At 40.6% G+C, this 23,022-nt stretch overlaps 1 protein-coding gene across 1 annotated transcript in view; it reads left to right on the top strand.

Moving 5' to 3' along the window:
- Positions 1-23,022, top strand: part of CDH16 (cadherin 16) — a 66,023-nt gene that overhangs the window by 19,780 nt on the left and 23,221 nt on the right. The window contains exons 8-13 of the mRNA XM_063438013.1: positions 2,358-2,483; positions 2,808-2,958; positions 6,092-6,319; positions 8,319-8,395; positions 10,829-11,017; positions 16,691-16,941. Coding sequence (XP_063294083.1) covers positions 2,358-2,483; positions 2,808-2,958; positions 6,092-6,319; positions 8,319-8,395; positions 10,829-11,017; positions 16,691-16,941 — 1,022 coding nt within the window. The remainder of the gene's footprint in view (positions 1-2,357; positions 2,484-2,807; positions 2,959-6,091; positions 6,320-8,318; positions 8,396-10,828; positions 11,018-16,690; positions 16,942-23,022) is intronic.

Raw genomic sequence — 23,022 nt, 5'->3', positions numbered from 1 at the left:
CTGGGGAGTGGGGAGATGTATGGCACTTAAAAGTTGGGTATCACCTTAATTAGGTATCACTGTGATTGCCTCCTTTGAGGTTTAACAGAAGATTCAGGTATGAGTGAAATGCTAACCATTTGTTCTTAAGCACAACTTTCTATCCCTGAGCTCCACCTTTCAACTGATCCTCATTTACCCACCTGAAAATCACTGCTTTTCAATTGACGTTGTGATGATATCAGCTGCCATCACCAGGCACACTGTTAGCTCCCTATAATTCATTGGCGGACAAAGTAGAGTGATTTTTGGTGAAGTAAGGGCATGCTCCTGACCAAGGATCACTTAAATTGTAGCGCACGGTTAGGGAGTTAGACAGTGCTACCAGCATGGATAAGTTTCCTCTAATTTGTGCAAGAATAACACATGCAGATCGAAATATACATAAAATGTTATTTTTATTTTAAGGTTTACGTTATATTGTCAGCATAGCAGCAGGCATAATTGCTTTCTCATTGGGAGAATGTGCCTCTGTCAATGTCGACTCTTAAAGTACTGAGACAATCCAACTGACTAGGGCAATGGTGTCTGACGTCCCACTGCTGTCAGTGTGAGAAAAACATCTAAAACTCGTCATAAATATAAAACACGGAAAAAATGGTAAAACATGTCAGCATCGTGGCCCAAACTGCATTATTTATTTTAACCAAACATTGAATTTAGCCATAGTCTAACTCTAACCTATGATTACGTGCAATGTCGAATTAGATAATTAAGACAGGACTACTGTGATACTATGTATTGTATTAGTATTATTGTTAATTACTATTACTAATTACTATTGCTATCATAATTTTGATCTACGAATTACAGACTTTGCCAATTACTGCTTAGTTCCCCACAAATACTTTGCTTTTAGCATGCCCCGCTGTGTAGCTTTCAGAATTTGTGTATATTTAAAATGTTATTTAATATAAAATATCTCATTCTGTTATTTATATGAAAATCACAGTTTTTGGTTTTTCTTACATTTAATTCCGAGGTTAACCCGTAGGTGACACAGGGGAAAACCCCCTTTAAAATTCATTTTATTTTAACCAATTCTCACGCCCTCTGAATATTTTTTCCTACGTTCCTTCTTCGGGGAATTCTTCTGTCTGCCGTGCCGCCACATATCTTTTTAACGAGGTCATATACATGATGCATTGCAGGACAGAGCAAAGTCAGTTTAGAAACAGCCATTAGCAGTAACCTAAACACGTTGGGCGTTACATTTAGAATGATGTTTACTGAGCAGTTTTAGGGGAGCAGACAGTGAGATTTAGACATTTCCCATATAGACATTTGCTTTTTCTCCATGTTAGGAGCTGTTAGAGCAGTGTGGGAGGTGAAGGTCCGTATTCTACTTGAAATCAGCAAACATACCATCTTTGGAGAGGGCAAAACAATGGTACTTGTTGCTACAGTTACTATGGAAACTGTTGATATTAAATGCAATCTCTTTGCTACATTTCTCTATAAATCTTTTGTTCCGGGCAGATTGTGCTCCGCATGCTGCCGCTCAAAACTCGGGCTATTTAGTAGTAAATTTTTTTTTACTTTTTTTTTTAAACCGTCTATTTGAATTATAAATGGTGTTATGCATTGGGGCTATGAGCACTCACAAATCCATTGCTGGTAGACTGTGGAAAAATCATCAGACCATCATGGTTAAGGTGGAGAGATGCAGAGGGCACGGTATTGGTAGTATTTGATGCTTAGCAAAGGAGACGGGAAAACTGTGCCCAAGGCCAAAGTTGGGCAAAAGGTACATCTCCAGATGTTGTAGAACTGCAAACTCAATGATGCTGTGTCATTCTACATCTGGGAATCAACTTTTTGCACAATCCACCTATCCTATGCATCTTATCCCTATAAGCCAGAGGCAGAGATCACCTCTTTGTCCATCTAAAACAACAAAAAAAGCATGTGATCACAGGGTGTGGATGGATGTCCAACTAATGTAACTAATGTTACAAAGTCCTACTAAGCCCACAGTGAATACTTTTCTAACAACCTACTTCGTACCCCTACTTTTACCCTTTGTGTCACTATACCCCACTGCCTCTAGAATGTAAGCTCATTGAGCAGGGCCCTCCACCTCTCTGTTCCTGTACGTCCAATTGTCTGGTTACAATTACATGTCTGTTAGTCCACCCATTGTACAGCGCTACGGAATCTGATGGCGCTATATAAAATAATAAGATTAATAAAAAAGTTACTGTGAAAGTAAGATAAAACATAAAAATGCTCCGTAAATCCAAAGAAGCTATTGGAAGAAGGTATGTTAGGTTTGAAAATAATAATAATGAATTGTGATGATTTTATATTTTAACTAGGTCAGGTGGAATAGCACGGAGGTTCAATATCATCTGGCAGGGAATTTCGCAGAAGGCCTTTTCACTATCGATGATACAGGAAACATCTATGTAACCAGAGAACTGGACAGAGAAATTGAAAGCCAGGTAAGAAAATGACGAGCAAACCAGTGAACAATATCCACAAAAACATTTGATAAATGTAAAAAGTGGTAATTGTAGACACGGATGTATCAAAGTGCGCTGTAGCAAAACCTTTGATTGATGGATCGTCAGACAAACTGATCGTCAGAAAGCCAAATATATAGAAATAAAGATTAAATGATGGATGGATTGACAGACCTGCTGATTGTCAAAAAGCCATATAAATATATAGATGTACAGAACAGTCGATGAATGGACAGATAGATTGCAGTAGTCAAGTAGTGTTCTTCATATGACCAACAGATGTCTTTGTTCTATCATTTTCAGCACCAGATTGAAGTGTCTGCTGTGAATTTTTATAACATTTCCTACAGCGACCCACTACAGATTTCAGTTATAGTCCTAGATGAAAATGACAATAAACCAGTATTTTCTGCAAATACGTATCATGTGGAGATCACAGAGAAAATGACAAGAGGTAGGAACAATACAATGGAATTTTGTTAACAAGAATAACTGGCATAGTCTTGTCAGTGCCCCTTTTAAATTGGCAGAGTCGGCTTTGGAGCTCTCAGTCCTTGGATTGACCCTGTTGGTATGAGCTGTGATGACAGGAGAATAGAATAAGATGGGATGCTGACCTGGTAGGGGGAAATGAAATGAGTTGAGGAAATCGGATGGAATGGATTGATTGTATGAGATGAGGAGATTTAGACTTGTGCGTTTGGTTTCACAACAAACCGGGATTCATCTAAATTTTGGGCAATCAGCTGGTGTCCGAATTCTATAACTCTAATGTGCCATCTAGGAGATCATGAACAAACTGACAAGGCAATGGACACATAGGCTCATTTGTTTTGCGAATGTTCGTGGTGCCAAATCCCCCCCCAAAAAACATATGATCAATGGAAAAAAGATGATTGATAGTTAGGGCACAGTCACTAAATGTTGTTTTAATTCAGTGACCAATAGAGGGGAAAATACAGGGAGCAGTAAACAAAATCTATATGTGAATAATTATAGTTTGTATATTTTGCAGTACACTGATTGGCCCATTTTCACAACTTTTTTGTTCATCTGAATCATTTTTCAGAATCATTTGCATGGTCGAAAATCATCCATACCGACCTGCCACATGGTCAACATAAAGAGATCTGAGACAGAATAAAGAGATCTGAGACAGAATAAAGAGATCTGAGACAGAATAAAGAGATCTGAGACAGAATAAAGAGATCTGAGACAGAATAAAGAGATCTGAGACAGAATTAAGAGATCTGAGACTGAATTAAGAGATCTGAGACAGAATAAAGAGATCTGAGACTGAATAAAGAGATCTGAGACTGAATAAAGAGATCTGAGACTGAATAAAGAGATCTGAGACTGAATTAAGAGATCTGAGACAGAATAAAGAGAGAAAGGACAGAATAAAGAGATCTGAGACAGAATAAAGAGATCTGAGACTGAATAAAGAGCTCTGTATAGGGACAGAATAAAGAGATTTGAGACAGAATGAGACAGAATCTGAAAAACAATGGGCGAAATGAAAAGTATGCCGTTTGCAATAAACTTTCCCTAAAATAGTTCATTTGTATTTAATTTTAATGGTTGAAAGAATGTCAGGCAAAATGGTCTGCCCTCACGCATGTTCACTTCATCAAATCTGGCCTCTTGGACACCCCTGCTCTAATAGAAGAGGGCATACGTCTCTCTGTTTACCTGGTTCCAGTAGTAAGAGGCATCCGCCTCCAAATTTCAAACAGCATATAGATGGCTCGATATGTGGGATTCCATTTGAAGTCACTTTATAACCACACAGTGATATTCCTTAAGCCGAGAGTAACTAAAACGATGATTGATAGTTAGGGCACAGTCACTGAATGTTGTTTTAATTCAGTGACCAATAGAGGGGAAAATACAGGGAGCAGTAAACAAAATCTATATGTGAATAATTATAGTTTGTATATTTTGCAGTACACTGATTGGCCCATTTTCACAACTTTTTTGTTCATCTGAATCATTTTTCAGAATCATTTGCATGGTCGAAAATCATCCATACCGACCTGCCACATGGTCAACATTCGGACTACACAAAAAAAATGTTTTTCTGCGAATTGATTTGGCCAGACCATATTTTTCCGTACAATCTAATAGGATAGGTTGAATGTATAAGATGAGAAGATGGCCTAGGATTGGTTGATGTGATAGTGGCATTGAATTGAATAATAGAGGAATCATTTCTAGATTATTAGTGATCATACCATGGAATAGAGTAGTATTCTCTAATACAGTCATGTCCAAAGTCCGGCCCGCAGGCCAATTGCGGCCTGCGTTCCGGTTTAATACGGCCCCACAGGTAATTTGTTAAATCTATATGTTGTGGCTCCCAGTGAATGCCCGAGCGCCGCTGAGGACGTGCAGGCCAGCGGCGTTCAAAGATCCAGAGATTCGCTGGATCTTTGAACACCGCTGGACTGGATGTCTTTAGTCTGCGTTCTCACAATCTCTTGGACATCGCGGGATCTCATCGACATCGTGGGATTTGGCGCGTTCCTTCTCCCACCTGGGACAGAAAGAGATCTGGGACAGCAAGAGAATAGAGATAATTAAGAGAGAAGAGACAGAATAAAGGGAGAAAGGACAAAATAAAGAGAGAATGGACAGAATAAAAAGATCTGAGACCGAATAAAGAGATCTGAGACCGAATAAAGAGATCTGAGACAGAATAAAGAGATCTGAGACTGAATAAAGAGATCTGAGACTGAATAAAGAGATCTGAGACTGAATAAAGAGATCTGAGACTGAATAAAGAGATCTGAGACAGAATAAAGAGATCTGAGACTGAATAAAGAGATCTGAGACTGAATAAAGAGATCTGAGACTGAATAAAGAGATCTGAGACTGAATAAAGAGATCTGAGACTGAATAAAGAGATCTGAGACAGAATAAAGAGATCTGAGACTGAATTAAGAGATCTGTATAGTGACAGAATAAAGAGATTTGAGACAGAATGAGACAGAATATGAAAAACAATGGGCGAAATGAAAAGTATGCCGTTTGCAATAAACTTTCCCTAAAATAGTTCATTTGTATTTAATTTTAATGGTTGAAAGAATGTCAGGCAAAATGGTCTGCCCTCACGCATGTTCACTTCATCAAATCTGGCCTCTTGGACACCCCTGCTCTAATAGAAGAGGGCATACGTCTCTCTGTTTACCTGGTTCCAGCAGTAAGAGGCATCCGCCTCCAAATTTCAAACAGCATATAGATGGCTCGATATGTGGGATTCCATTTGAAGTCACTTTATAACCACACAGTGATATTCCTTAAGCCGAGAGTAACTAAAACTGGTAGGAAGTCACCATATCTAAGTTTGTCTCCAAAAGAGTTGAACAGCAGAACCTGATTTCCTTTAGGCCACCTTGATGTCCATCAGAAATAAACTCCGCAGATCCCAGCTAGTTCCTTGAGTCCATCGGTGAAAAGTGAATTGAATTAGGTCCATTCTCAAGATTCAGTGACAAAACCTGAGACCCAGCAAACATACCATTAAAAACAGCATATTCAATAGATCATGAATGTATGGATATTTATTTTTTTGTTTTCCTATGTAGGATCTGTGCTGCTTCACCTACATGCAGATGATGCTGATGAGATGGACACCATCAATACACAAATAAGCTACAGGATTGTCAGTCAAGAACCCAGCACCCCCGAAAATGTATTTGCCATTGATGAGAAGAATGGGGATCTGACTCTGCAGGATAGCAGCCTCTGGGCAGGAAATACAAAGACATATCAAGTGGAAATCACCGCCACTGACCTTGCTGGATCCCAGGATGGTAAACTGCATCATTATAATTATATTAATATAATTTATTGAAAATAATATGTGGTGTTGTACTGTGAACAAATGTCAATTGTTGACAACCTAAGACACAATTAAACAGCCTGTCATGATATATGTAAAGGACCTCAAAAACACAGACCCTAATCTACAACAGAGAGCAGTATAATCCGTAGTTCCATTTTAAAATGAGAATGACTAGAGGGATAGCCAAGGTCAAGGGTAGGAGAAATTACAGTAAATGTTAGACAAGCCAAAATTCAGGGATAATCAAACCAAGGTCATTAACAGGAAATCATAAAGTATCACAAACTTACTTTTGGGCTAAACAAGACCCACAACAGGGTGAATGTGGCAAGAAAGGAAATTTAAATACTAGTGGCTCTATTTTGATTGGGCAACATCATAGGGGAGCACCAGAAGACGTGAAACCAATTTTGTGTTATTTGCAACCTCATTTGCGTGCTCCGAATAGGCTTTCAATGGCGCACCATTCGGACATAAGAGCGAACATCAGCAACATGCGCCATCTGAATTATTGCCAGGCAGCGAGGAGGAGCCCAGGAGGCAGTAAAATCAAAATGCAGTGGTTCTCTCCTAACTATCAGTCATCTATTTTTTTATTTCTTTTTTTTTGGTGCCACGGACTGAACTCCGAATCACAACACAAACAATCAATTCTCTGTTTCGTTTGTTTTGTGTTTCATCCACATAGAGGATTTTAGACGAATCTCTGATCTCCCAAAATCTGGATGAATCTCGAGATGTTTGAAGCCAAATGCACAAGTCTAGAAAACAAATAATGAAGAACGTGCACTAACAAGCTTACGATCCATATAGGATTTAATTAGCAGGTTATTCAACAACATTTATCAATTAGTTATCATCAATTGTCTCTCGTACTGCCAGGTGAGATGTTCAGCTTGTCTCAGCGTGTTGCACCAGACAGAAGCGCAATAAGAGTGTCAGGTGCGACACACAATGCCTTCTATTGCACATGGAGTATCTCCGGGCAAGAAGATCATCTTGTATGTTCTCTCAAGCTGTAATTACATTTCGACTTCTGAAGGGGAAGCTGTTGAAGAGAGCTGCAGCCTGTTAAATCTTTGCAGCGCTCTGATATTGACTCAATTCTGAAATTTCCCAATTAAACTTTTGTTTGTTCTGTGAAATGCACGTGTCTGTCTGCAATTACTAAACCACCGCTGCCCACAGTATCGTGACCGCATTCCTTGTACCATCTGCTACCGGAAAAAAAAAAATATCAATAAAAGGCGCTGTTGTAATTAACTGAAAAACCTTTGAAGGGAATTTGTTGGTCCTTCAAGAGTGTTTCATATGAATCCATTTAATGTTTCCCCGGTAGATCACACTTTGCTGGTAATTGGAACAGAAATGAGTTTGTCACGTGTAATGGAGTTTTTTCACTAAATAGTAAGGTGTCATACCTCTCATCGGTCTCAGATTGAAGGAGAAAGTCACAATTTAAGTCTCCTGTCCCAAGGCTATTCTTAGTGTCCCATTTTTGGTGTTGCATCATAAAGTCCCCCAGTAAGAGCAGCGGAAGCTGTCAGCCCATATAAGAAGAACTGTGCACATAGACTTCTCCGACTGGGGTGGCCCAGAATGGGTACCAGTCAGGATTACATGCTTGCACAGAAGGTTGGCACACTTAATGGGTATTCCACACCAATGATGTATCATTGCCATACCCCTTCCCTTGGACACTTTCACCCTCTATCCTGCGTCCTCACCTCGTATATTAAATTAATCTATTTCAGCCTAACATTTGAAATTCACTTTGTATTTATAATTTTGTTATTAACCTTGTATATAATATTTCCAATCACAAACATTTTCTGTATTTTTTTTTTTTTTTAAATCATATCTTCAGTTGACGACAAAAAATACATAGACAAAGTAAAACATTGCAAAGTTGCATTCTGTATGTTCCTTTGTATTTAAACAGACTTTCTTGTTTTTTTTTCTCACAGGTCTAAGCAGTAGCTGTCTCGTAATAATTGATGTGATGGACATAAATGATAACCCGCCTGTATTTCTGGAGAATAAGGTATTTCATAAATACTGAGAAATGGAATTGGGCATGTTGACATTTGAAGGAAAAAACAGATAAACATGTTCTAGATACTAATGTAATTCATTTATTAGAATAGTCTGTAAAGAGTTTATTCCCCGGATTGAGAAATTTGGAGAATGGACAAGGAGGATTAGACATTTGAAGCTAAAATAATCAAACTGAAAAAATAGCTTGCTTACTTTAGCTTAAAGTTAGAGAGTTTTAATAAAACTGGCAAATTGGCCTTAGACTTCTGTTCCCTTTCTTAGTTTGTCACAGTTGGCAGGCTAGTGAAGCTCTATATTTTTGATTGCAGAGATTTATAAAATGTAACTTTTAAGTACTTAAAAAGGCACTTTGTTCATGGAATGGCCTGCCAGTTTAGGTTGCAAATAAATTAGAGTAGGCACATAATAGAAATCCCTTTATATCATTTAGATTTGTGCTTATTGTATATTACATTGCCAATTTCCCATGATCCAAAGCTTCATTGATAACCGCATTCCGTATAACACCTTATTCTGGTGTTAACCTTAAAGGAACACTATAGTCACCTAAATTACTTTAACTAAATAAAGCAGTTTTAGTGTATAGATCATTCCCCTGCAATTTCACTGCTCAATTCACTGTCATTTAGGAGTTAAATCACTTTGTTTCTGTTTATGCAGCCCTAGCCACACCTCCCCTGGCTATGATTGACAGAGTCTGCATGAAAAAAAAACTGGTTTCACTTTCAAACAGATGTATTTTACCTTAAATAATTGTATCTCGATCTCTAAATTGAACTTTAATCACATACAGGAGGCTCTTGCAGGGTCTAGCAAGCTATTAACATAGCAGGGGATAAGAAAATCTTAATTAAACAGAACTTGCAATAAAGAAAGCCTAAATAGGGCTCTCTTTACAGGAAGTGTTTATGGAAGGCTGTGCAAGTCACATGCAGGGAGGTGTGACTAGGGTTCAGAAACAAAGGGATTTAACTCCTAAATGGCAGAGGATTGAGCAGTGAGGCTGCAGGGGCATGTTCTATACACTAAAAACTGCTTCATTAAGCTAAAGTTGTTCAGGTGACTATAGTGTCCCTTTAAATAATTGTATCTCAATCTCTAAATTGAACTTTAATCACATACAGGAGGCTCTTGCAGGGTCTAGTAAGCTATTAACATAGCAGGGGATAAGAAAATCTTAATTAAACAGAACTTGCAATAAAGAAAGCCTAAAGGATCACTATAGGGTCAGGAACACAAACATGTATTCCTGACCCTATAGTGTTAAAACCACCATCTAGCCCCCCTGGGCCCCTCATGCCTCCATAAATATAGCAAAACCTTACTGTATTCAAGCTGTAACTCTGCATGCTGTTTGTCTCAAAAAAACAAGCAGTCTGCTGACATTATTAGAAGTGGTAGCTTGATCCAATCACAATGCTTCTCCATAGGATTGGCTGAGACTGACAAAGAGGCAGATCAGGGGCAGAGCCAGCATGATTCAAACACAGCCCTGGCCAATCAGAATCTCCTCATAGAGATTAATTGAATCAATGCATCTCTATGAGGAAAGTTCAGTGTGTGCATGCAGAGGGAGGAGACACTGAATGTTTGGATGCATTTTAGGCATCCATGACCCAGGAAGGATCTCTAACAGCCATCTGAGGAGTGGCCAGTGAAGTTATCCCTAGGCTGTAATGTAAACACTGCATTTTCTCTGAAAAGACAGTGTTTACAGCAAAAAGCCCGAATTTAATGATTCTACTCACCAAAACAAATTGAATAAGCTGTAGTTGTTCTGGTGACTATAGTGTCCCTTTAAATGGTCATTGAGTAGCCATGTTTCTGTAACTGGCTACAAGCTGTGATCTGAGTGGTGACAGTCTGCGGCAACACCTTGTATTGCCAAGGGAGGAATTTAAAGGCCCCCATAGTGCTCGTAGTTTTACTGTCCATCAGAACAATGTTTAAAATAGTCGACAATGGTAGAGCTTCGCTCCGCAAATTGGTTCTCAACATCTGGGTTTGTAAGGAGAGCTGCAGAGTTCAGTATTTAGTGTATGGAGAGCTGCAGAGTTCAGTATTTAGTGTATGGGGAGCTGCAGAGTTCAGTATTTAGTGTATGGGGAGCTGCAGAGTTCAGTATTTAGTGTATGGAGAGCTGCAAAGCTCAGTATTTAATATGTGAGAGCTGCGGGGTTTGCTATTTAGTGCATGGAAACCTGCAGGGTTCAGTATCTAGTCTTTTTAATGTGCACATGTGTATATGCACACATTTTGCTATTTACAATAAAATTCAGTTGTATATCACAAATATTGCCATATTGCCCAAAAGGTGCAGAATATATTCAGTTTAACGTGTCCGTCACAGCAATTAAATTAACTGCCATAGTGATCCCTGAATGACATTTTGATGCTGTTTTGTATTGTATTCTATCAGTTTGCACCCTTTATTATACCGGAGAACACAGAGCCTGGCGTGATCATCGCTACTCTGACAGCTACGGATGAAGATCATCTGCCTGTTAATAAATTGATAGACTTTTACGTACAATCTGGAAATGAAGATGGCACCTTCAGAATATTGACCGATCAAGAAAGTAACACTATATCTGTCTATCTTGACAAGGTAATTTTCTAAAATCACATGGTAACCTGTCATTTCCTACAAGCTTCTTACATTGATAATGTAACTAGTAAGGGCACCGAGCACACTATAGTGTTTATGTTCCAGTTGCAATAGAGGCCTGCAATACGCTATATAGCACAGATGCCTAGATCCTAGGGTAGGCAACCTTCGGCTCTACAGATGTTTTGGACTACATCTCCCATAATGCTTTTACAGCCATATTGCTGGCAAAGCATCAAGGGAGATGTAGTCCACAACATCTGTAGAGCCGAAGGTTGCCTACCCCTGCGCCTAGACTATTCATACTTCAGCAAATAACCCTGTTAGTGTTTGTGCGTATTATGCAAATATATTTGTTCATTCTGTTGGCGTTTTTTTTAGGGTGTGTGAATTCATGTTTAAAACACTATAGCACACTATTTAAGCTTAATACAAGTTTGTTCATTGATATATTTCCCATTCACTAGCAGTACATACTGATGTATTTATTAATATCAAGTGACGGTGTATATCTGGTTATTTGCTAATGTGATAATTCCAAATTTTAGGTTAAATAGCTGAATTTGGAAAATTCTCTCACTCAGCTACGACCAATTTGGCTTTAAATTATAAATTCACATTAAATTCACTTGGAATTTTCACTGTGGTGAATAACCCTGAATGTCTTATGCCGGCCTATTCACACAGAGCTTGCAGGTTTTTTTTTATCACACATTCCCAAAAGGAGAGGGTTTCTTTATTTTTATGTAATTTTTGTCACACCTACGATATTTGGTATAATTTCTAAAACTTTATGTCATCACACTTACCTGTAAAAGATGAACAAAGTTATGAAAAATTCAGTCCATGTAAATTTGTGGAAAAATTACTTTTTTAGGCCTCTTTGAATAGTAATTAATGTTTGTGCCATGTATCTACATTGTACATTGTTATTTTCAATTTAAAGGGTTACTCCAAGCATCAGGATCACTTTAGTGATTTTAAGTGGTTATGGTACCTGGAGTCTGTATGTGCAGTTGACTGTTAGCTCTTCTTCCAAAGTGGGTCTTTTGGTAACGAATGTACTGCACATTAACGAATGTACTGCACAAGTGATCTTTTTGGATGACATGCATGAATGATCAAATCACTCTAGGTGGGCATTACCCCTCCTCCTGCGCCGTGCCACCCAGAACTGTCTGTGCTAAATTAAATGTATGTAGGTTTTAGCCTGATCCTGTAACACAAAAAATATATATATTTAATATCTGACTGCTGATAGAGACACTATCAGTGCTTCCGCTTCCAAGTGGAAAACATCAGAAATCGTGAATTCTCTGCGACTACGGAGAGTGACGCAATAAAAGTAGCACTTGTATAAAATAAACAGGATGTGTTTCAATATCTTAATAAAATGAAAGGCTGGAGAAAGCATTTTACACTCCCAGCTTCGTAGAAAGTGTCTGCAAATTGATCACCACAAGAAATCTGTTCTTTAGCTGCCCATTAGCCACTGAGTCAGACCACGTCACCTGACCTTTAACACGGACATCGGGCTGCGTGACGCGTGTACCCATCGCACTGAGCATCAATAATGAATGTGCTTTTATTCCCGCACACAAAGAAGTCACTTAGTTTAACCCTTTGTGTAGGTGGTCAATATATAAATAAATAGGACAAAGAAAGGCAGATTAGACATTTCACACATTTACCTGAATTTTTATAACATTCTTATTTAATCTGAACTGAAAGTGAAGTGTTACTTTTTCTTTAAATGAGATATCAGATATCAGGTTTTTACTAAATCATAAAGTTTGAAGGAGCATTTCAGACTGCTGTTGAACACCATATTTTATGAATTGTATGTATGTAATATAATATACTATACATGTAGTTCCAGGTGTTTGCTGCATATACTCAGATTTTCAGCAGCTGCGGTGAGTTTGTCCTAGGACAGGAGACAATTGACAAACTCTTTCTGGGCACTTTCATTTTAGGGGTATGAGTGGGGTGTGCCCAGGGGCGGGCTGTTCTGAGAAATTTTAGGTGATTTACTAATAATTTCTAAAACTAAAATGTATATTTTAATAGTATTCTAAACACATTTATTGTAGTTTAAAGACACATTACTAGGAGTATTATTGTTTATTACTGCTATACACTCAGACAAACCAACAATATGGAGCTCCTACAAAAGAGGGACATTAGCATAGAAAAGAGGAACAGAGGGATTTGGGCCCTAAATAAGGACTGTCCATCCTACATAGGGACACTTGGGAGGTATGCATAAAGAACTAGCTTATATATAGTCCTGTCACATGCTTAAAATGGAGATACACTGAAAACCTAGTCCTACTGCACGCACTGCACCTCCCTCTACCGTAATGTAAAGTGCTGAATTTACCTGTTAGCACTGTATAAATAAAATATACACACACTGTATACCTACTATATGTACAATATATCCCCTATTATTAAATTGCTCATCCCCACGTGCCCTGCCTGTCTACGGGTTAAATAAATGAGTCATGAGTTCAGTGCATGAAAAGTTCAGCACTGTAATTTATTTTAGGCAGAGGGCTGCTAAGCAACACACAAAATATAAGCAATGTACTTATCAAAAGGTAGGGGAGAGTGTCAGCTAAGTACATGGGTTAACCAAACACAGTGAATGTATCCAGAGAGGTCTGTAAAGGAAACTGGCTTCAATATGCGCCCCTCAAATTCTAAAATTCTACTCTCACCCGTACTCCCTTCTTTCCTCTCTTGCCTACCTCTCTCCATAGTCCTCACTGTCCAATTCTATCTTCCTGCCAGGTATATCTCTCTCCTATCACCCCAAAACATGTGTTCTTCTTGCCAAAACTCCCCCCAAATGTGCTCTCCTACCCCACATTGCCTTCTTTTGGATAAACAGCAAAAACATATTTGAGGAAGGCAGAACTTGATGGACACAAGTCTCTTTTCAGCTATGTAACTATGTAACATGTATCTGGGTATCTCCCCATGTTGCTCATTCTTTTCCCAGCCCCTTTTCTCTCCACGCCCCCGTTCTTTGTATCCTTCCTATGTCTCTCCAATCCTATCTGCCCTCATGTTTCTCTCTAACACCCCCCCCCCCCGTTTGCCATGTGTATCTCCATGTCCTCCCATGTCCCTCACGTGTCCGTCTCTCCAATCCTATCTGCCCTCATGTGTCTCTCTAAACCTCCCCCCCCCCCCCCGCTTGCCATGTGTCTCTCCATGTCCTCCCATGTACCTCACGTGTCTCTCAATGCTAAGTGTCCATCATTTATTTCTCCAGAACGCCCCACAATCAGATTTGTCTTTCCGGCCGTCCCTCATGTGCCTGTTCAGAGATCCTTATCTCCTGTATTACCATCTGACCCCGGCAGAGGAATTACTGCCATCTCAGTGTCTTCAGTAGAGCTCCAGGGCTGTGTCCTAAGAGTGGATAGCAGGACCGATCCTATGGTCACTGACGTCTGGGCGCACAAACATTTTTTACGCCCCCAGTTGTGGCTATATTGCTAGCAATACCATAAAACAACATAAAGGTGACAAAAAGAAAACCACATCCACAGATGCTAACTTTATGTTGTTTTATGCTATTTAGATTTTATTATTTTTCCCCATTTATTCCTGTATGGATACTGTTTGCCTCCAACCTTCAGGAGATCATAGAAGTGGGCTTTGTGGTATATAAATCCAGAGCATCTAAAAAGACTACATAGAGGAGTGTTGGAAGGCTGAGCCTGCTACCAATAGGCTCAGCAGTATGTGAGTTGGATAACCACAGTTTTCAATATCTTTATTGTCGGTACTTGATATACTACACTATGGTCTATGTGAACACAAGGTGATAGTACGTGCACTATTTTGGTGCTGCATTGCACTAAGTGCACTTTATTCCTGGATTGTATATTATAGTTATTAGAAACCATTGTTTTACATGGTGATTGCTGTAGTTTTAGCACTTTGCAACAGCATTGTTTTCTACTCAAACAACCAAAAATCTCCCGTACTCTACAAACCACGGCATCGGCATGTACCCTATTGTTTTAAAAGCATAGCTTGTTAAATCTGCGTATTGCTAAATTACCTTGATTCAAATTATACAGCTGCCCCTCTCAGGTGGGTACGGTGGCATCCCAACAACAATTTATTCGGAATTTCCCCTACCAACCCTCAAATGGTTACGTTGTTCCTGTTTCTTTAGAAATTCTGTCCATTTTATTATTTCTGTGTTGAAACCTTGATTGAATTACTGCTATTTTGCCATTTCGACAGAAGTTTTTTTTTATTCTTTTCTGGCTTTCTCCGTTATAAAATCATTGAATCTCCTCTTGGTATTTCTCGTCCCCCTGCCGGTCTCGTGAAGTGCAACGGGTTTTCAGATGTTTTGTGAACGCTTCCATCTTGGTAAGGGGCCTAGCTGTTGGGCCCCCCGCTGTACTAAATTGGCACTTGGGAGAGGTGAGGGGGCGGATAGGTTAATCCTGGGGTAAAGTGGAGGCGTTTAGTAAAATGCTGTACTTTGTCAGGTTTACTGGATGTGAAAGAGCCCTGCCACATCGATTTATTGAATAGAATTCCGAATAAATGTACGCTTTTCAGTAGAAGGCTTTTTAGTGGAAGCACAGTGGGTTAATACATCAGGTTTTTTTTATTGACAAGCAAGCTTAATAGGAATTTAAATGCTGACATTTTCCCACGCAATGGAGCGAAAACACAAAGGCAGATTTTTAGACTATGGGGATATGCAATAATTAGAAGCTTCTAGATTCCACATTTTTAACCCTTGCAGTTGAGATATGACATCTAGGGTTGTAAGATTTACTAAGTCTCCTTGGACACATATCGCTTGCACTCATTGATCGTTTTCATGTGCCCTCCATGCGGTATGTAGAATTCCAGTGCTGCATGTGGGAAGTCAATTCATCCGAAAGGAATCTTGCAGCATTCGATGTCAGCATCACTACTTGTGACAAATTGTATATAGATATTGCACTGTATCATCCGGAAATCCCCTGCCAAGGCGTAAAGGTCATTTTGCTTTAAAGGAACACTCCACTGCCCACGTAAAAATAAATAAATAAAAATCACTGTTTAGTAGCTTTGCCCCAAATGAAAACAATTATGCATTTTTTTTCATTGGAGTTATATCTAAAAACAGCTTTTAAAACCTGCAGATCTCTTGTCTGTTGCCTTTTGAAGCCTTTCCCCTTCTAACCACGCCCAGCCTGTCTACGACTGTCCAATCACAGACTTCTCAATGCAGCTTAATGAGAAGTATTTGCAAGACAGGTGCTCTGGGCAATTGTTGCCTCTTAAGTTTAGTGCAAATCAGCTAACCAAACCAGGAAGTAACAGGACCGGTTGTCTGACTGACAGCCAGGGGGTGGGGGATGATCTGACATGTTTTAAAATCATTATTTATTCATTTAGTGGCTACTTAATTTATATCCTAAAGTTGTCTGCACTTTTTCATTTTAGTTTTTATACAGTGCAATAATAGTAAGAGTGTGATAATAGTAAGAGTTTGTAATAATCCTGAAAATGAAGTAATTAAGATTCCCCCTCCCGTGCGGTTAGAGCATTTAGATAGATCGGGTAGCCACACTTATTTTAATATTTAGAAAGACATTTCCTTTCTTTTATGACTGCTCTGACGGAATGATTCCTTTCATTCAGGTACTTGATTACGAGAAAAAACAAGAATACGACTTGATCTTCCTTGCAAAGAACAAAGCTGAACTTTTTGGAACAGAATATGGTGCAAGTTCCACTGCAACTGTCCATGTCACAGTGCAAAATGTAAATGAGCCGCCGGTATTTGACCAACGCAAATATGAAGTCCAAATCCTGGAGAGTACTCAGTCGGGTTCGGTGATACTCACAGCTGAGGCCAAGGATCCAGACATACTTCACCCAGCCAAGCTGCAGTAAGTGGGATACTGATAATGATGGTGCGCAGTTTGGGTTATGCTCTTGTCATTTCACTGCAAGGCTTGGGAATGTCCCATAATGATCAGTCATATGGCTAGCTGAGCATTATGGGACATTCCCAAGCCTTGCAGTGAGCTCTCGCCAAAACAAACAGCTGAACTACAACTCCCAGAATCCCAGGTCATCACAACATATAAAACAGTATTTTTGGAGGGAAACATTGGAAGTTGGGATAGAGAGGGAGACAGGGTGGGCTCATGGCTCGAAACTAATATTAAATAAATGATAATATAAAGAAGAAACAAAATCCACTCAGCAGAACTAACTAAACAACATAACCTACAGAATACACCTTACATCCCTATAATGAGCAGGTGGGGAGGGTGGTTTTAGGTTTTTTAAGGGACCTGTAAGTGTAGCGGTACTTACCCTTTCCAGGGGCCGGCCAGGGTCCTCTGTTCAAGCCGCGCGCGGTCCTGCTGCTGCACGAGCCGCGCGGCTCATCCGACGGCTGCAACAGGAAGGCGGGCAGTGACCGTGAGAAGCGGTCACGTGTCCCGCCTGACTCTTAAGAGCGCGCCGCGGGTCTCGGGCGCGCTCTTAAAGGGACAGTGGGAGCCTAAACTGGCAAAGGCCTCCCATTGGTCCCTATCATTCCACACTCCCCATACACTTACCTTTTGGGGGCATGGGTGTGACAGGGGCCAATCAAAATAGATGTTAAGGCATATATACTCACCTTTTTCCCTTAGTTCCTTGCCCTATCGTGGTTTCTGTTTCAGTTCCCTTTAGCGCTTGTTGTGTTCAGTTGTGTTCCTTCGTACTTGACCTTGGCTTTGTTTCTGACTACGTTATCTCTTTATCCTTATCTGTTCTGTTTGACGGCTTGCAGTTTACTGTGTACCAGACCCCAGCTAGTCCTAGTTTACGCTGTCTCTTTGTGCCCTTGACCTCGGATCGCTCTTGACTCTGTACTCCTCTCATATACGTCGAGTCCAGCCATTCTAAGGTCCGGTAGACTTATCTCCCCTCTGTGTTGTCTTCTGTTGAGTTGAATCCTGCGTGTTGGGGTATATTTTCGTTACAGTAAGGTAATACCCATTTATGTTACCTTTTTGCAGCGTTTCACAATTGGGGTTCCCTGAGAACAAATTGGGGATCTGCAGTGATTTGCTCATTGGGTGGTCCTAAGGGCCATGCTGCAAAGGGACCTGGTCAGCGCCACGGACGATTAATTGCGCGACTGGGGGGGGGGTGGTTCAATGATGTTGATACACTATGTCAAAGCGTTACATGGGAAAAATGAATTGGGAACCCCTGCCTTATTGCACCCCTCTACCAACATGTACTTTCATGGTCCAAAACCCTGAACATCTGTAAGGATGCATTGAGTGATGGTTTCCTTGGCAGGCCCACCTTGACTATTTGGAGTTCTGTAGGCTCCCTGTTCATCTGTTAATTAGAGAAACTATAGTGGCCTCATCTACTAATAACAGACCGATTTTGATATTACTTATTATTTATATTATTGTGTTTAATTCCATACTGAAAGCAGCCAGTTGCCGGTACCTGCTGCATTAGTTAAAATGTTATTTATTACTTCTATGTAAATGACAGTCCCTTGTTCTCTCGCCCGGAGATTTACTGAGTTGAATTCTGTTGCAGAGGGATGTACAAACCATAGTTGCTTTCCCTGCTGTTCCGTGTTCATTTCCCCATTAAGCTCCAGAAGTGTTCAAGCCTGCTCAGGCATCTGTACGGAGATTCTACACCTGTGCATGCGCACTCTGCCATCCCTTCCATAGTGCTCTATGTGCACATGGACATGGTGCTGAGATTTACATGGCATTCCCTGGTTGTACTTGGGCAGCAAGAGACGACATGTAAGATCGATGTCAGTTTTATATTGCTGAGTCTTTATATCTATTTTTTGCCAATGTTGCACACTAAATACTGTCTCTAGTCTTTCAACTATTATCCTTTCTCCAGATTTTGATACATCACTGTTTTGCAGTCCCATAAAAACATGCGCGGCTATACTAACAGACTTTATAACCATAGGCTTATTATACCTAGATGCGTTACACCTCATTCAATCCTTGCTGACTCGGATAAATCTCTAAATGTATCCGTGCAGTACAAACGTTTATTCTTGATGTTATGCTGGGAGACAAAGAGACCATCATTGCTTTGAATACAAAAGATAATTATTTTTAAAGACAGCCTGTTTTATCCCTGGCTAACCTCTACAGTTAGAATGTATCCGGCTCTGCTCGTAACACTTTGAGATCAATGCATTGGGACTCAAAGGGTTAACATACCCCTCCCTATATTTAAGACTCATTCACAAAACAAAAAAAAAAAGCCCAGTCACCTCTCCGAGACATTTCTATTACGTATGTACTAATGTTAAAGCCAGCGGCATCAGCAGGAAGATGGTTTGTGTTCTCTTCAGGGCGATGGCTGAATGCCAAGGCACAAACAGAAGAAGAACAATCGATAGAGTCATGAACGGACAACTCTTGATGATTTTATGTCTGTGCAAAATGGAAAAGTCGATAGATTATCTTATCTCTTTCCAGATAAGGTCTGGGGATAATTCACATCCTATTTAGTGAGTTCTTCAGACTGTTGGTGTTGCTGTAACTGCATGTTACACCATTAGTATCAGTTAATGTCTGATTAAACCACCAGGATGAGCCCAGGCGATATTAATTTCAATATCACTTCACGGAATAAAAATTGGTTACTTCCTTTATAATTATATGGAGAGTTTATATATAGCCCATTGATATGGGCCTGCCTGGGACCATAAGAACATTATGTTCTTGTACTCTGACACTAGCTTAGTGTTGTAGCGTCCAAATGTTTCTTTTACAACAGAGACTTTTGTTCTTAGGAAGAGAAAGTAATAAAAAAAAAGGGAAAAAAAAATATATAGTTGTAAAGTGGACAATTCTCTCCAAACACCATAACAACTTAGCATCATTGCAAAGGGTATGACGCAGAGAGTACCCTAGAGAGAGAGACAAGGTGTTGTTTTTCGGCTGGCACTCAGGGGTTCTCTACACATAGTCCGCTTCACAATACTGAAGTTTATAAATTGATAGCAGTCACAAATCCCCATAGAACAGAATAGTTGGGCTACTTGCAGGTGCAGAGAACCTCTTTCAGCTGTGATCCTGCAGGAACTAAAACATTGCTATGAACGCCCAGAGAGGCCATTTATTTTTTTTATATTTTTCTGACACGTTATGACAACTTGTTATCTCGTGAGAATTACTTGTTTTCTCAAGATAACAAGTTGTCTTTTTACATGGCCTCTCTGGGCTTCTGTACTTTACCAATATAAGGCATTAACATAGTAGGTCATTGATGTCTGTTGTTTCCTTTTAAGAAGTAATGGTTTGTAATGGCTTGCATTTCTCCTGAAACATTTTATTGGGGTTTAAAAAAAGAGAGTAGTGGGTGCCGGATTACACAATCAAACACCCCAAATAGACTTTATCATATTAAAAGAAATTTAAAGATAAATGGGGAAATTAACAGTGTAATCAAACAAAACAGTCAATTAGGACTGTTTGATATGGTCTTTTCTGTGTGAAGGTATATATTGAATCCCTACTAATAAACTAGTTCATTAAAACGTAAAACAGTGGCCAAGTCACAGAATCATTAAGAGTGCCCCATCCCTCCCCATCATGCAAGTCAAATTGGAGATCTTAAAGTATATCCGTTAGTGTATGGAAACGTTTGGCGAACAAAAGTATTGTATGTGGGGTTTATTGAGAAACCTTGTGTTCCTTATGTCCAAATTAAACAGATATGCTTACTTAGTTTGGCATAGCACCAGGGTTATCAGACAGAATCTAGCCATGAAGAATGGCCTTCATTCTAGAGTATCTTGGCGCAATGGAAAATATCAAAGATGGACAGCTTTAGTGACACGGCATTGCAGTTTTATTACAAATTCACATGCCAGGGCTCCTCAAGCCACTTATGAGGATCACATTTGAAACAATTAGTTAATTGACTGCTTTCTGAGCAGCCCCACCGTATTTGGGGTTTTCAGACGCAGAGTGGAATATATTCTAGATAAAATACATATTCCCCAGGACTTTGATAAATAAACAAATGTTTGTTCTTGCACTTTAATCTCCACATATGGGCATAGGGGCAGTGTTCCCTGTAAGCATAGATCTGTGACTAGTCCAGCATGTATGCTGCTGAGAAGACAGTCTTTATAACAAACACATCCACACTGATGACTCAATTAAACTTCCTTGAAGGACACGCGGCAGAGCAAGCCTTTATTAAAACCACTGAAAGCCATAATGCTTTATTTATAGGTGAAGCATCTAATTTTACAAACATTTTATAAACCAAAAAAAGAGAGGAATACCGCACACCTATTAAAATCCTGGTGCAACCAGACCTGGCGTTGGCTACCCCTCCTGTGATAGTTGAACAGACATTGTAGTCCAGGCACTCAAGGGTCAATTCAGCAGGTTTATTGGAACAGAGTGCAACGTTTCGACCCCACAAGGCATCTTTCTCAGTTCAAGATCGAAACGTTGCACTTTGTTCCAATAAACCTGCTGAATTGATCCTTGAGTGCCTGGACTACAATTTTTGTTAAAGTTTACAAACATTTTAAGTAGGTAAGTGTTACAATATGTTACTGGCCCACTCAAGGGAGGGCTGGTAGCCTTAGGCCTGGGGGGCAAATCCAGTCAAGTGGCCCATTGCACCAAGAGAAGAGTAAAAATACCTTTCCCATGTGATTGAAAGGGGGGGGTGGGGGGGGGCGGTACCTAAACAGACACACTCAATGACAGGCACACACACACTTGCTGATTTTACACACACTAACAAACACACACTCACTGACAGGCACACGCGCACACACACAGACACTGTTACAGGCATACTGACTCACACAGACAGACATACTGACAAACACACACAGGCATACTGGCTGACAAACACACACACAGACATACTGGCACACACACACATACACACAGACCAGTAGACAGGGGCTGAGTAAGGGGACAGGGCTGTAGTAGGGGGTTAGGGGCTGTAGTGGGGGGTATGAGCTGTAATTAGGGGGTTAGGAAATTCAGTGGGGGACAGGGGCTGAAGAAGTTGATGGCTACAATTTGGGAAAGGGACTGTGGTGTGAGTGATATGCATTGCAATTGGGGGAGAGGAACTGCAGTGGGGGCTGTTTTGGGGTTGGGCATGGGGCTGAGGAAGGGGGTAGGGGCTGAGGAAAGGGGAACATGGGCTGAGGGGAGGGGGACAGGGGCTGAGGAAAGGAGAACATGGACTGAGGAAAGGAGAACATGGGCTGAGGAAAGGGTAACAAGGGCTGAGGAAAGGAGAACATGGGCTGAGGAAATGGTAACATGGGCTGAGGAAAGGAGAACATGGGCTGAGGAAAGGGTAACATGGACTGAGGAAAGGGGAACATGGGCTGAGGAGGGGGACAGGGGCTGAGGAAAGGAGAACATGGGCTGAGGAGGGGGACAGGGGCTGAGTAAAGGAGAACATAGGCTGAGGGGAGGGGGACAGGGGCTGAGGAAAGGAGAACATGGACTGAGGAAAGGAGAACATGGGCTGAGGAAAGGGTAACAAGGGCTGAGGAAAGGAGAACATGGGCTGAGGAAAGGGGAACATGGGCTGAGGAAAGGGTAACATGGGCTGAGGAAAGGGTAACATGGGCTGAGGAAAGGAGAATATGGGCTGAGGAAAGGGGAACATGGGCTGAGGAAAGGGGAACATGGGCTGAGGAAAGGGGAACATGGGCTGAGGAAAGGGTAACATGGGCTGAGGAAAGGGTAACATGGGCTGAGGAAAGGGTAACATGGGCTGAGGAAAGGAGAACATGGGCTGAGGAGGGGGACAGGGGCTGAGTAAAGGAGAACATGGGCTGAGGGGAGGGGGACAGGGGCTGAGGAAAGGGTAACATGGGCTGAGGAAAGGGTAACATGGGCTGAGGAAAGGGGAACATGGGCTGAGGAAAGGAGAACATGGGCTGAGGAGGGGGACAGGGGCTGAGGAAAGGGGAACAG

This window comes from Pelobates fuscus, chromosome 12 (assembly GCF_036172605.1).
Source record: "Pelobates fuscus isolate aPelFus1 chromosome 12, aPelFus1.pri, whole genome shotgun sequence".
In the NCBI taxonomy this organism is placed as follows: domain Eukaryota; kingdom Metazoa; phylum Chordata; class Amphibia; order Anura; family Pelobatidae; genus Pelobates; species Pelobates fuscus.
The sequence above is the reverse complement of the archived record's forward strand: the minus strand, read 5'-3'. Positions and strand labels throughout refer to the sequence as shown.